A 13,746-nucleotide genomic window follows, 5' to 3' on the forward strand; every position below is an offset into this window, starting at 1 on the left:
CTCCTTTTCCATGGCATTGAGTGAAGGCAATCTACTGTTTTTAAGGGGTTTTCATTCGTTTCAGTGCAAAGATCAGACCGCACTGTGAGGAACAGCTGTACCAGAAACTTAGAAGCCATTTCTAGATATTTGCTCAGTTATTTGCATTCAGTTCCAGCATAAGTTAGGTTAATGTTTGCTAATTGGTGTTGACATATGAGGAAGGGATGATGTTGACGAACTTATATCCTTCCAGCCAATTTGCATCGACCTGCACAGAACCTGCCAAACCGATCTGTCATTTCACTCTCCATCCCAGAAGTGCAAAATCTTTGCGGCTGGCCATCTCTCAAGGCAGACAATGGAGCTATAGTGGTACTCATGGTGAGGGTGGTGCCCATAGTGAAGTTGCCTTCGTTTATCTTCCAATGGACAGTGTGAACCTGTACGGGTCAACCGTGGTAATGGGGAACCGGCCCCACTGGGGGGGATCAAAATCGCTACCAGGCAAAGCCCACACCTCCCAGGATGTGCGGTTGTGGTGGCAGAAGCTGGCTCTTGCCACCATTAATGGTCGTGTAAAGTTTGCACTATGAGCTGGTGAAACATGGCGCAAGACCGCAGCCTGGAAGAAAAAAAAAACTAGGGAATTCTCCAGGTTATTGCGAATACACCAGCAGTGCCGCCCTCCTCAGAATGTGACAGCGTGTAGGTTGCGCGGTGCTGTAATTGACTTGAGGGAACCACCCCCACCTGGGATAAAAAACCGGAACTTTGCATTTTATGTATGTGGGTGGCAAGGTAAAGCTATCGAGACGTCAACCTGATCCACTCCATCTGGGGGATATTTACATGCTCTAAACTTAAAGGGATATGTGATATGTAATAAGTGTGTGATGGATGCGGGTCCCAGTTATAGACGGGTCCTGCAGCCAGGAGGAGTATGAATGGAGACATGGTCGCGCAAGTGGGATCGGCACCTACATCAAGAACGGTGGTCCTCCGACCCTGGTGAGGCGGCTGGGAATGGATATCCGTACGCCTCTCCATTCCCAGGCTGGATGCGGCCGCCGCCTCACAAGGGTCGGGGGACCCCCTGTTCTTGACATAGGTGCCGATCCCAGATGGGAATAACCCTTTAGAATGCATGCAGTTTTTCTTTTATTAGCATCACAGGTTATGTACCACCAGTCATGGTGCCAAGTAAAATAATGACCCCTCCACAAAATACAAAATGTACCTCTCTTGCTAAACTGTACTACCAGACACGGCCCACTGACGAGTGGCACTATTTTTTAAAAAGTCTAACGTTTGGATTTTATGGTGTAGCGCCACCTTGTGGGGTGTATGCATGAGCAAGGGTACTAGAAGAGGAAAACATCAAATCTAAGGGGTTATGGGCATTATGGCCGCATGTGTGATAGTTACAGCTATGGTTTTCTGCTTTTCAGGAGAGGATGGTTCCCGTTCTCCTACACAAGAGTGTTAGACCGCGGCGACACAGCCGATCGTTCACAGACGTAAGTAACTAGACATTAGTAACTAGACATTACGGTATATGGACATGAGCCTGTACTGCTACAACTCCAGCCTTAGATTCATGTGGTAGTGTCAAAACCCAGCGATCACGATGATTGGATTAATTATGGTGTTCACACCTTCCGTTCATCAGGAGATATCTCCCCATGGTGATCCAAGTTCAGTTCAATAGGAGGGCAAGGGGGGTCTGCGGCCATAATACTGTTAGTCCGGTTTCAGAGGCCGTATTACTACTCCATTTTTAATATCTTTTCAAGACCAGTCTGAACTACTGTCACACTGCCCCCTATAGGCAAGAACCCCCTATGGGAAGGGAAGTATCTCTGATGAATATCTAGTAATGTTTGTTTCCTTCTAGTGGCATTGCAGCGATAATAATAACAACGTTAAAAGCTTTAACCCCTTAATGACCGGGCCATTTTGCACGTTAATGACCAAGGATTATTTTTTGTTTTTTCACGGTCGCATTCCAAGAGTCGTAACTGCTTTTGTATTCCGTCTATATAGCCGTATAAGGGCTTGTTTTTTGCGGGACGAGTTGTATTTTGTAATTGTACCATTTTTAGATGCTTATAATATATTGATTAACTTTTATTAACTTTATTTTAGGAGAGAATTGAAAATAAGCAGCTATTCCAGCATTGATTTTCACGTTATAAATTTACGCTGTTTACTATGCAGCGTAAATAACATGTTAACTTTATTCTATGGCTCGGCACGATTACGGGGATACCAAATATGTAAAGGTTTTATATGTTTTCCTACGTTTGCACAATAAAAACCCTTTTAGAAAAAAATTACTTGTTTTTGCATCGTCGCATTCCAAGAGCCGTAACGTTTTTATTTTTCCGTCGATGTGGCCGTACGTGGGCTTGATTTTTGCGGGCCAATGTGTAGTTTTCATTAGTACTATTTTGGGGTACCTATGACTTATAGATTAATTTTTATTTTATTTTTTATGGGGGGAATGGGAGAAAAGAGAATTTTGCCGTTTTTTGCGTTTTCTTTGGACGCCGTTCATCCGGCGGTTTAATTTAATGTGTTCATTTTATTGGTCAAGTTGTTACGATCGCGGGGATACCATATATGTGTATGTGTGATTTGTTTTGACAGTTTTACTAAATAAAACCACTTTTTGGGCCAAAAAAGTAGTTTTATTTGACTTTGACTGTAATTGTTTTTTGTTTTTTTTCACCAACTTTATTTAACTGATTGTCATTTTTTTTTTAAAGTCCCACCAGGAGACTTCACTATGCGATGTGCCGATCGCATATATAATGCTTTGGTATACTTAGTATGCCAAAGCATTATTGCCTGTCAGTGTAAAACTGACAGGCAACCTATTAGGTCATGTCTCCGGCATCGCCTAATAGGCAGATGCTGAAGGCAGACCTGGGGGTCTTTGTTAGACCCCCGGCTGTCATGGAAACCCGACGGCGACCCGCGATTTTTTTGCGGGGGCGCCGATCGGGTGACAGAGGGAGCTCCCCCCTCTGTCAAACACATTAAATGCCGCTGTCACTATTGACAGCGGCATTTAATGGGTTAAACTGCCGGAATCGGCGCGCGCTTAGATTCCGGCAGTTGCAGCAGGAGCCATGCTGTGTATAACAGCCGTGCTCCTGCCGCTGATCGCGTGGGTACAGTCTCAGTACCCGCACCATCACAGGACGGATATATCCGTCCTCCTGCGCGAACTAGCAGCTGCTGAGGACGGATATATCCGTCCTTCGGCGTTAAGGAGTTAAGGTAATACTGTGGGGTTCCCCAGATCTTAACACCACTAAGCAATCTGATGCAGCGGAGGGCTGAGCCAAGGTTATCCAAACCAGACTACTGATTTGAGCCTTCTGTCCTATCCATTAGCAGTGTACATAGAAGAGAATGGGCCCAAAAAAAAAACAACAATCTGAGCCCTCTGTTATGGTACCGGGTTCTGCCTTCCATAACCCTTGAGCCACTTCCCCAAAGCTTTGATTGCTAACACTGTAGTCCCTTTGGAGAAGGGGAGTCCTGGTTGCAATGTGGGATGTGACCTACCAGGGCTCTCACCATAGAGGCGGCCCATGCAATGTCTGCCCTTTTCGGCCTTCATTTTCTGTGCTCATCTTCTGGATACTGGGCGACTTCATAAATATGAGCTTTTTTTTTCTTTGGTTCTACAGTTTACAGACCGGGAAGAGCAGCAGTACCGGGAATTTGCTGGACAAAGATGACCTCTCCATACCTCCGCCAGACTACATGGCCTCCCGCGGCTTCCCTCCCCAGGCTGTGAACTCGTTCAAACCCCGGCCATACAGCGTGGCTGCACCAGTCTTTACACAGGTGGGATGACCATAACCTCCACCCAAGAGTGGATGATACTATAGTGTTGGTGGCACTACACTAGGGTCTTTGAGGCATTCCATGCCTTATGTCAGTGATTCACTCTCTTTTTTAGTGATTGTTGTATTTCTCTATAGTGTAATATGTGAAGCCGCTAGAGAGCGATGTGTGCGCTTAAATATTTCATATTATTAACCAGAACATTTTTAGTATTCGCATGTCCCTCTCCGGATCCAAGATTTTTTTTTTAAGAAAGTGACGGTCGCTGAATCCCAATAGCACCCACTAGTTGTCCTAAGATTTATATGGTGACATTCTTTGGATCCACTTTAAGACTAGTTTTTTTTTAATTGAAGCTCTACCTTAACCTTAAATTTTTTTTTTGTACAAAATGCTGTGCTGAATAATATTTCACTATCTTTAAAGTGGTTGGAGCTCCATTTTTATGATAAAGAGCTCCGAATCCCCTGCATAGACCATTAAATGAGAAAATTGACTGCCTTTAACCACCACTAGAGGGAGCTTACGGCATACTTTAGTTATTATTTAGTTCAATGAAGAAGTTGTATGCAGTAAGATCCCTCTAGTGGTGACTGCAGGAAATACAACTGACTTGTTTAACACTGTGTATTTGGAGCTTTGTATCCGAAAAACAGATCTATGACCCCTACGTTAAAGCAATCTGCGCCTAATGTTTGACCCATTTAGATTGGACCTTCACTTTTAGTCTCTCTCCGGCTTTATACTACTGAAATACATCTCTTCTGATTGATTAGCGTGATAGAAGTTAAGATTGTTTATCCTTTCACGGGTGGTCTCCATAGCGATGTGTGTTCCTTATTTATAGGGTTACTCTGTGCCTTATGGGTACACCATAAACAAGAGTGGCAGCTTTCTGTACCCACAGTCATCGAGACTGTACAAACCTTGTAAGAGGTCATCACCCGTAAGTTGGTCACCAGTGGGGCTCTTCCATTGCAGCTCACGATGTCCAGCGTTTGATATCGCTGCTACTTCGTACTCCGACTGGCTGCTTTATTGTATGTACGTTGGTCTATTAACCCTTTATGAATCCCCTATGTGGCATCTGCAAAGACTCGAGATGCTGACAAAACCACGCACAATGCAGTCGGGATACTAAGGAGTCTCAAATGGTGGGGTTTGCTGCGATGGAAGGCGCTTCACCATCACTGCCACCAGAAATCTTCCTCCTAGTGAAATTTCCTATTGAACCACTGGTTCTCGTCACGAAAATGTCTTCTAGCTCAATGCTTGACGAATGACCTAAAATTCAGAGTTTTTCTTATCTGCTTTGCCTTATGGGGACACGCGTGTGACGTGTAAGGGGCAACTCTACGTCTAATGCCTGTTAGGGTGAAATTCAGATCATTAGATTCTACTTTGGGGTGTCCATGGGAGTTGTCACTTCTCTTATATTTCCTAGTCCAAGTTTAATACTTATCCAGATAAGGAGAAAGTGTCATCTTTTTTTTTTTTTACCGTCCAGCAGTCTGTAGATACCACTTTCCTGCCTGCAGGATCTTTGTAAACATTCAGAAACCTCCTCAGTCACCAAAAAAGCCATCTAGTGTGAACCAGTAAATAGTGGACAAAAAGGAGGGGAGTGGTGGGGGATGCAGCTGCAGCTTTTCACTCCATGTTTCAGTAAAACATCGGGGGAGACATCTGACTCGTACAGCTCTGACATCACACCAGGAAGGCCCCACCCACTCGATAAGCATGGAGTAAAAAAAATCTATATGGTGGAATAGCTCTTTAATTAGTTGTGGGTACATACTACACATATATAAGATTATTTCAGATGAGCAGAAGTCCTTCTAAGGTTCCTCACCCTAAGTATATGCACTAAGTAATACGGGGATAAGACCATATTGGTGGGGGAACCCCCTCTGCTGGCAGAATGCAGCATTACAGGGCACCCATTAGGCACAGCAGTCCTGCAGAGCCTAGATCCGTGCTAGCTGCCACTCTTGGCTTTAGTTAAGATGGGGGTCCTCTTCTGTTATTTACATGTGTCGGGTTGTCCGAAGCAGGCTGCCCCCTTTTTATATGAACTTTCCTCATTGAGTAGTCACTATTGTGGCGAAACCGGGTCAGTGGGGGTCGGTTTACGCCGAGAGAATGTGGGCGATAGATTCAGGCGACACAGATTAACAGGGGACAAGCCACAGAGGCATGTTTATTAACAGGGACAGACACACACAGAAACAATGCACCGCTGCTTCTCCCCTCTGGGCTGGATGTGACGGGCTACCTCACTATGGGGTCTCTCCTCTCCACTGTATCTTTCATCCTTTGGGGTGTCTCCAGATCCTCAGTTAGATGGGACTCCAGCACTTGCCCTCTATTGCTGTCCCTAGGTCAGGTACCATCTCTGAGGTAGACAGCCCCTGCCTGCAGCTCACACTGCTATCTCATCCTCTCCTGGACAGGAACTGCCGGAGATCTCACACAGCACCACTATCTCCCTCACTCACCCCTCCCTCGGGAATCAGGCCATGTGCTTTCTGCTCTTGCCCCCTCCTTTTTCTTATTTACATTCAGACAAGTTCCCGCTTGCAGCCTGTGACTCACTCTCCTACAGTGTAAGATTAACCCTAGAGGGGAGGACAGTGAAGCAGCACTGAATACAATATAATATAAATCAACTGGTTATAAAACATAACGTAATGCAGTTTGAGGGGACATATCCCCATCTAGCACCGGGCGCCATCTAAGCTATGGCACCCGGATGGCGGGAGTGCGACGGTTTGCGGCAGGCTTAACCTTTATTTGGGTACAATGCCTGTAACCGTCACCCGTTCCGCCACAACTATACAGGAATCGGGCATTTATATGTTGTATTTCGGGCACAGCGCTTGGCATCCCTGGTAGGGATAGAAGTGTGCCATCCTGGGACAGGACCACCATTCTACTTTGACACCTCCAGGTGTGGAGATCCAACCATCGCACACCCAAAATGGAACACCCATCCAAATATTCTGCACCCGTTGAAATCTCTATTCTCTGCTATCATCCTGGCGAAGCAAATCTGTCTGTAATAGGCTTACCACGGACTTAATCCTATGTCGAAGCTTCTTTGCTGGCACAGGCTGGGCTCGGCAGCCTCCGGTGTGATTTCTGGTGGTAGTTCTCTCATTCTTTTAACCATTTTGTCTCTCCAATGTCCTCGCTGCTTATTTCAGCTGTAATGACTGTTAGAACGGTCATTGCCACCGCCCCTACCCACCCACAACCCCTGCTCAGGTAGATAATGGCCGCTCCATATCATTCCCATGACCCCTCCTGCGGATATATCACCCATCATTACCACTATAAAGTACGCTACAGCTGCAAAACACGCTGCTCCACGTCACCCTGCTGATAGTATGCTAATTAGCAGTAATTAACCCCGCCCCCTGCCTAATTAATGAGCTCATTAAAGTAGCAGGAATTTCTCATTAATAATTTTATTCCATTTTTTTTTCCCTTCGCAGGGTTTAGATGATTACGGAGCAGCGCGTGCCACAAACAGGTAATGGCGTACTCCGCTTTATATTGGTGTTTTTGTAGGTTGTTCATTTAGTGCTGCATGCGTTCTCTCACGTGGATGGTAAGTGTTTTATATTCTAGTGTATGTTCGTGCTTTGTCACCTGCAGTATCCCTTATTATCATGGGTGGGGGGTGGAGATACTAATTTGGTAATATACCTTTAAGTGATCAGATGTCGATCACCTCTTTACAACAAAAGCAGATTTTTTTTTTTTGGGCTGAACCAGTTCATTTCCGGCTCTATTGTCAGTGAATGTTGAATCTGACATCTTTCTTATATCTTTTTATTACTGTTTTTTGCGTTTTTTTTTTAGTTTTTGTTTTTCAGTTTGTATTTTATTTTGTAAAGTTTATAGAAACCGTCAGCAAGCAGGGCATCTGCTGTTGACTAATTTTTATTATGGCTTTATTTTCAATCTAATATTAAAATATTTAATGAGTATACTTTAATATGAGTGGGGGTATATGTTCCATACGAAAGCCGCAGTGGTCATACAAGTGTTAACAGTTTGGTTGGCTTATTTACATTAATAGTAAGACCCATCAATAGTCAGCCTTCTTGCTGATATTTTCCAGGGAGCAACTTTTTTTTTTTTCTTAGATGAGAAACCAGTTGAGAAAATTAGTGGTGGTGTTTGAGCTTGTCCCCCATCAATGCCATAACAAAGAAAATAGGGGTCGTGGTGCCCTGTGGAGTGCCCAAAACCCTTGGAGTTGCTCAGAGGTTATCTTCACTAATCAGCCTATGTGGCAGCGCCCCTGCCCCCTTTGAGCCCTGATGTTGCTGAGTGATTGGGGCAATATTTCCTTAATCACACTGGGGGCCATTTAGAGGATGCCCATTAGTCCAGGTGTGATCCTGGTGATCATGGAGTAAGATCTTGTTGATTGTGAGCCCAGGCAAATTAAAGGCCCATGCTATTGTCTTAACTCAACACACTCCGGCCCATTTCCTGAATACAAATGGGCTTTCCAAGGAACTGGGAGTAACCAAACAATCAGAGGGGTAACTAAATGCCCCTGGGCCCCAATACAAAATCTCTAACACGGCCCCCCAGACTGGTTTCTCCTTATGTGGCCGAGAGGCCCACTCAGGCACCAGGGCCTTTGGTGCGACTGCTACCTCTAGCAAGAAATTCAGTAACTACAACTCCCACCAGGCAGCATTAAGGCAACAAGTAGTTCCCCAGTGGGACGATCCCTTTGTTCTGTCACAGCTAGAAGGTGACCACTACTAAGAGTGACCACTATAAGAGATGCAGCAATATTGACATGTCCCCCAGCTTTACAGAAACCGTTTTTTTCAGGATTAGAAAAACATGTCTGCCCCACTTGTCCGTGGGTTGTGTCTGGTAATGCAGCTCGGCTGCATTAAATGGATTGGAGTTGAGCTGTAATACCACAAACAACCTGCAAACGGGTGTGGCGCTGTTTTTGCAAAAAAAGAGCCATGTTGTAAATCCTGGAGAACAATTTAGCAGAGAGCTCACGTTTTTTGCCCCTTTTTGGGTGGAAATGTTTTTTTTAGGTGTTCTGCCCTAGCGCTCGACCAGTCTAGGTGCCCATATGAATGAATAAGAGATACTGCAGCTCGTGGTGGTCCATCCGTGTCGTGATGTTGTACGGTCACACAATATAATGTACATCTCGGCAGTATCCCCTTTACTCTTTTATTTCACAGTGGCAATGGGACTATGATATCAACTGTGTGAGGAGGGGCTTACACAGACATGGCATCCGCTGCTTTGAAGAACTGTCGTCCTATCTTTCCGCTTTACGATTTTTTTTATTTCTTTTTTTTTTTTTTTTTTTTTAAATCTTCATTGATTTTCCTGGAAATCTTCTTTTTTGTTTACTTTTGTACTCTCTGGAATTAATTTTCTAGGTCTTGAATTATTTTCTCAGTCCATTGAGTTGCTGGAGGGATCTATGCTGTAATGTAAAGCAGAGACTGGAGGTCATGCCAGCGCTCGGGCTATCCTGGTGTGACTCGTTGAAGTTTTTCATCTTTTTTTTTGTTTCTCCTCCTCCTAATGCTGTCGCTCAACTTTTTGTCTCTTTTACGGAGGGTTTTTCAGAGCAGAAACTTGCCAAAGTGTATCTGTAATTACTGAACATACAGAGAAGTTCTATACCAGTGTAGAAGTTTTATACCAGTTTTTATGGGGTGTATGGAGACTATGTCAGGCCTTGGCACAAGGTCTTATCTGCATGGAAGGGTTGGGGTTGGGGGTGTTTTTTCTCTTCCTCTGCCCGAGATGGATTTGTATGCATGGGACTGTGAAGGGACTGTTACGTTTTATTACTTTATATTTCTGATTTACATTTTTACTTTTTTATCACTAGAATCTGGAATTGTCTAGTCTTATACTTTTAAATCTACGTATACAATCAACTAATTCTGTTTCCCTAATCTTAGGGCTACATTTGGTCATTACTCCAGTCACATCCAAAGCTGCGTTTTTAAAATTCTACCGAAATCGGTCCGCTCTGGTGTAACAGTCCCGCCCCTTGCCACTGAGCTAAGATCCTGAGCTGTGCATTGTGGGAAATTCTATTTTAGATGATTGGATTAGTGGTTTGAATACTTCCTCTCCCACAATGCACCACAGTAGAGCATGCTCTGTGCCTAGCCAAAAATAGCAGGCTGCATGACATCATATTTCCATATTCCTCCCTAAGAGCTAACTGGAAACTCTCAGAATTTTGAATGCAGCTTTGGATGTGATTGGAGACGGAAGACCTGGCTCAAAATCCGTACAGGATAAGTAATGTATAAGCTGATTTAAACTGTAAAATGATGACCTAAAGTGGAGCTCCATTTCCAAAAACACTTTACTCCACTACTAATCCTTGACCCAACCATTATAAACACAACTATTGTAGTCGCAACTTGTATTTTTACAGCCATCACCCCCCTCCCCGTTTAATCCCAGTTTTAAAGGGGTTGTGCAGGATTAGGGAAAAAATAGCTGCTTACTTCCAAAAACAGTGCCTCTTCTGTCCATGGGTTGCCCCTGGTATTTCATCTCGTCTCCATTTTAAATGAATAGGGCTTAGCTGCAATACCGCATACAACCTGTGGACTGGTGTGGTGTTTTTCTAAACCTGTAAAACCCTTTAAAAAAAATTAGAAATTGCCCCAGTATTCCCCTATGTCTAAACTTCGTAGCTGACATTTTTGTAAAAATGTGCGATGACAGGATCTGGGGCAGGTCACGATCTATGTAGTGAAGACCATGGGAGATTTCTCCTTACTTTCTCTATGTTCTGTTCTCCATAATGGAAGTGATGGAACGAGTCTCTTGATGCCTCCATATGGGAGGAAACTAAATGTTATATGTTCAATTTAAATGTCAAGGAATTGGGACATAAAAGCCATATTCTACAAAAAGTGGTCGATTTAAAGGGATTGTCCATTTTTGGTGTACCACTTGCGATTAATCAATCAGGAAGAGTCCGCACAAGACTCCCCATGAGTCTTCCCCTTTTACATTGATTTATGGTTTGGGTGGGGTCCACACTAGAGATAATCGAAATTGGGGTTGTACTCCGAAAAAAAACTTTATGATCTTGTCCATATGTGAAGCTTGGAGACCAAAACTAAAGAACCAATTACAAGAGGAGAATTCCAGCCTCCTACTTCGTCTCCCATTGACACATCTTGCGTATTATAGAACATTGAAAAGACTATGGTTGTCAGGCAGTGGATGCCTAGCAACCAGTTACATCTGTAGCAACGTTCCCTCTCAGGTTGCTCGGGTATTAAGCTCATGGCAGGGGATCAGAGGGCTACAAAAGTGACTACCACTAGATGATGATGTCACCTCTGGTAACTGAGAAGGAAGAGAGCAGGCTGTATGTTTAGATATCGGCTTAAAGGACAACTCAATACAGAACATCAGACAGGTTAAAGGGAAACTCCTCCCCAAAAAAAATCTGTGTGTACGTGCTGCTTTAAGGCTTTGTGCTGCCTGTATTCACTGTTACCATATGGTTTCTACATTAGAGCAACCAGTGGCTGTTCCCTTCATGACACAAATTTTCCCACACCAGAACGTGTCAAGCTCCACCCCTAATGTGGCGTTGGCATTTCCCTACACACTCCGGAGACCCCACCCATAGTAGGGGAGGTTTCCATCACTGTAGCTGCGTACTGAAACGGAGGAATCCTTGTTGCCACTAGTGAATGTTTCTCCCTAATAAAAAATATGGCCCAGCTAGGGCAAAATTCCTCTTTGACCCTGCCAAGCTGCATATTTGAATTCATGCACTACTAAAAAGCCCCTAGCTTTTTAGTAGTGCAGTCTGGCCAGGGTCTTAGTTAGCTAGGGGAGGGCTGGCAGGGCATCTGCGCTGGGTGCCAGGTGTGCCAATTACCCACTCTACCTTGGCCAGGGTATTTAGTAACCGGGCTAGGGCAGAAAACGGAATCTTTACTTTCCTACACCAAGGGCAAACTCACCCTTCAGGACAGGTTCCCTTTTAGACGCTATGTAGCAAAGGCCAAAGCCTTTTTGTATTGGTCCCTTTTTTGTTTTATACAAAAAGTTAATTGAAAAAAATAACTTTTAAATGTCCCTGAAGCTGCGGTACAAAATTAGTGGGCGAGGAGGATGGCTGGCATATGTATTCTACCTCCTGTGTGTAGACTCAGACCAAGAAAATGCAGAAAAATTCCTTTAAAAAATAACAAAAAACTGTTGTACCGGGTTCGAAAAATGACTTAACTCCAAAAACAGCGCCATACCTGTCCATGGGTCGTGTCTGGTATTGCAGCTCAGCTCCGTAGAAGTGACTTGGGCTGAGCTGCAATACTATACACAACCTCTGGACAGGTGTGGCGCTGTTTGTTTGTTTTTTTTACAGAAAGCAGCCATGTTTTTCTAATTTTGTACAAGTGGAACGTTCAAAGCCGCCATGTTTGTCCAGCCCATAAAATGTTTGCCTTTTATTATGTGACGGAGATGGTGACACACTCATATGGGAAGGGGCTTTGAGCCAAAGATGCGTAAACTAATACTCGTGTACCAGTAACTACCAGTGCAGACTGGGCGTCTAGTTTTGCTTTGAGAATCCAGGGGGAAGGAAGTGCTGGTGATGGATCCTTCTGCAGACTCCTGGGTGACAACACCAGTCACCAGAGCACGCCCGGCCTTCTCACGGCCTCCTCCTGGACCTGCGTCCAAAAACATTTGCGCATCACCAAGCAATTTAGGAATGTAAAAAAGGGGCCTATAATTATAGATTTGATTCATTCAACATGTAAATTAGGTGCTGGAGTTCCCCTTTAATTTTTTTTTTTTTTTCTTATACTATTTGGGCCTAGTTGTTATGCAGTGCCTAAATGAGTAGAAAAAAAAACCCCAAAAATGAACAGAAGGGGCAGAGGTTTTTTTAGCTTTTTTTTTTTTTTTTTACCAGTATTGATCCAAAAAAGAGATGTATAAGGAACCTAGTGTTAGCCCCCAAAAAATATTATAATTTTTTTTTAATTTATTTTTTCAATTTAAATGAATAAAAAATAATAAAGCAATAGTATGAGCCAGGTTTCTGTGACTCGGGGTTGACCAGGTTCTCCAGACTAATGCAATTTTTAATAGTAAACCTACAAAAGACCTCAAAGGGCAAGAAACAGGGGGTCCCCAACAACTATAGAGACAACCTAGAAGCACTGAAGCACAGGGGACAAAAGCACCCTAATAAATGGTATAGCACATATAGCAGCCACGCATTGTAAAAGAATATATATAGCTTTATTAATGAACAACAATACATAGTATCACATAACACATGGAGAGCAAATAGCAAAGGTATACCGAGAAGTATACCAAGAGGTTAACGGACCTGACCCATCTCCGAGTCTGACGTACAATATTAAATACCACCAAATATGGAATAAATGGATAATAAAGAATGTGTTAGAGGTAAATATGCCAAAAAGAAACGCTACAAAAACTGCATAATGTATATAGGGCAAACTACTGGACATATATAAGAGAGCCTATGGAGGTAAACCAGCATAGTAGTAGCAGTAGCAGCAACACCTAATAATGAAAATGGTAACACATACCCAACGACATGGAGGAACAGGACTAATGAGATGGGACACAGGAGCAAAACGCCTCGACGCGCGTTTCGCCTAAGACCGGCTTCGTCTCCTGACATGATATTGTACGTCAGACTCTGAGATGGGTCAGGTCCGTTAACCTCTTGGTATACTTCTCGGTATACCTTTGCTATTTGCTCTCCATGTGTTATGTGATACCATGTATTGTTGTTCATTAATAAAGCTATATATATTCTTTTACAATGCGTGGCTGCTATATGTGCTATACCATTTATTAGGG

General features: G+C 43.7%; 1 protein-coding gene across 5 annotated transcripts in view; it reads left to right on the top strand.

Moving 5' to 3' along the window:
- Nucleotides 1–13,746, top strand: part of BAIAP2 (BAR/IMD domain containing adaptor protein 2) — a 117,635-nt gene that overhangs the window by 94,968 nt on the left and 8,921 nt on the right. For 3 of the 5 annotated variants that reach the window (XM_075846170.1, XM_075846167.1, XM_075846169.1), the window contains 3 exons: nt 1,431–1,499; nt 3,684–3,843; nt 7,341–7,378. In XM_075846170.1, the coding sequence (XP_075702285.1) occupies nt 1,431–1,499; nt 3,684–3,843; nt 7,341–7,378 (267 nt within the window). Of the gene's footprint in view, nt 1–1,430; nt 1,500–3,683; nt 3,844–4,690; nt 4,790–7,340; nt 7,379–9,077; nt 13,092–13,746 lie in introns of those variants that run through there. The other 2 variants (XM_075846171.1, XM_075846168.1) reach the window with 2 other exon arrangements.

This window comes from Rhinoderma darwinii, chromosome 13 (genome assembly GCF_050947455.1).
Source record: "Rhinoderma darwinii isolate aRhiDar2 chromosome 13, aRhiDar2.hap1, whole genome shotgun sequence".
NCBI lineage: Eukaryota > Metazoa > Chordata > Amphibia > Anura > Rhinodermatidae > Rhinoderma > Rhinoderma darwinii.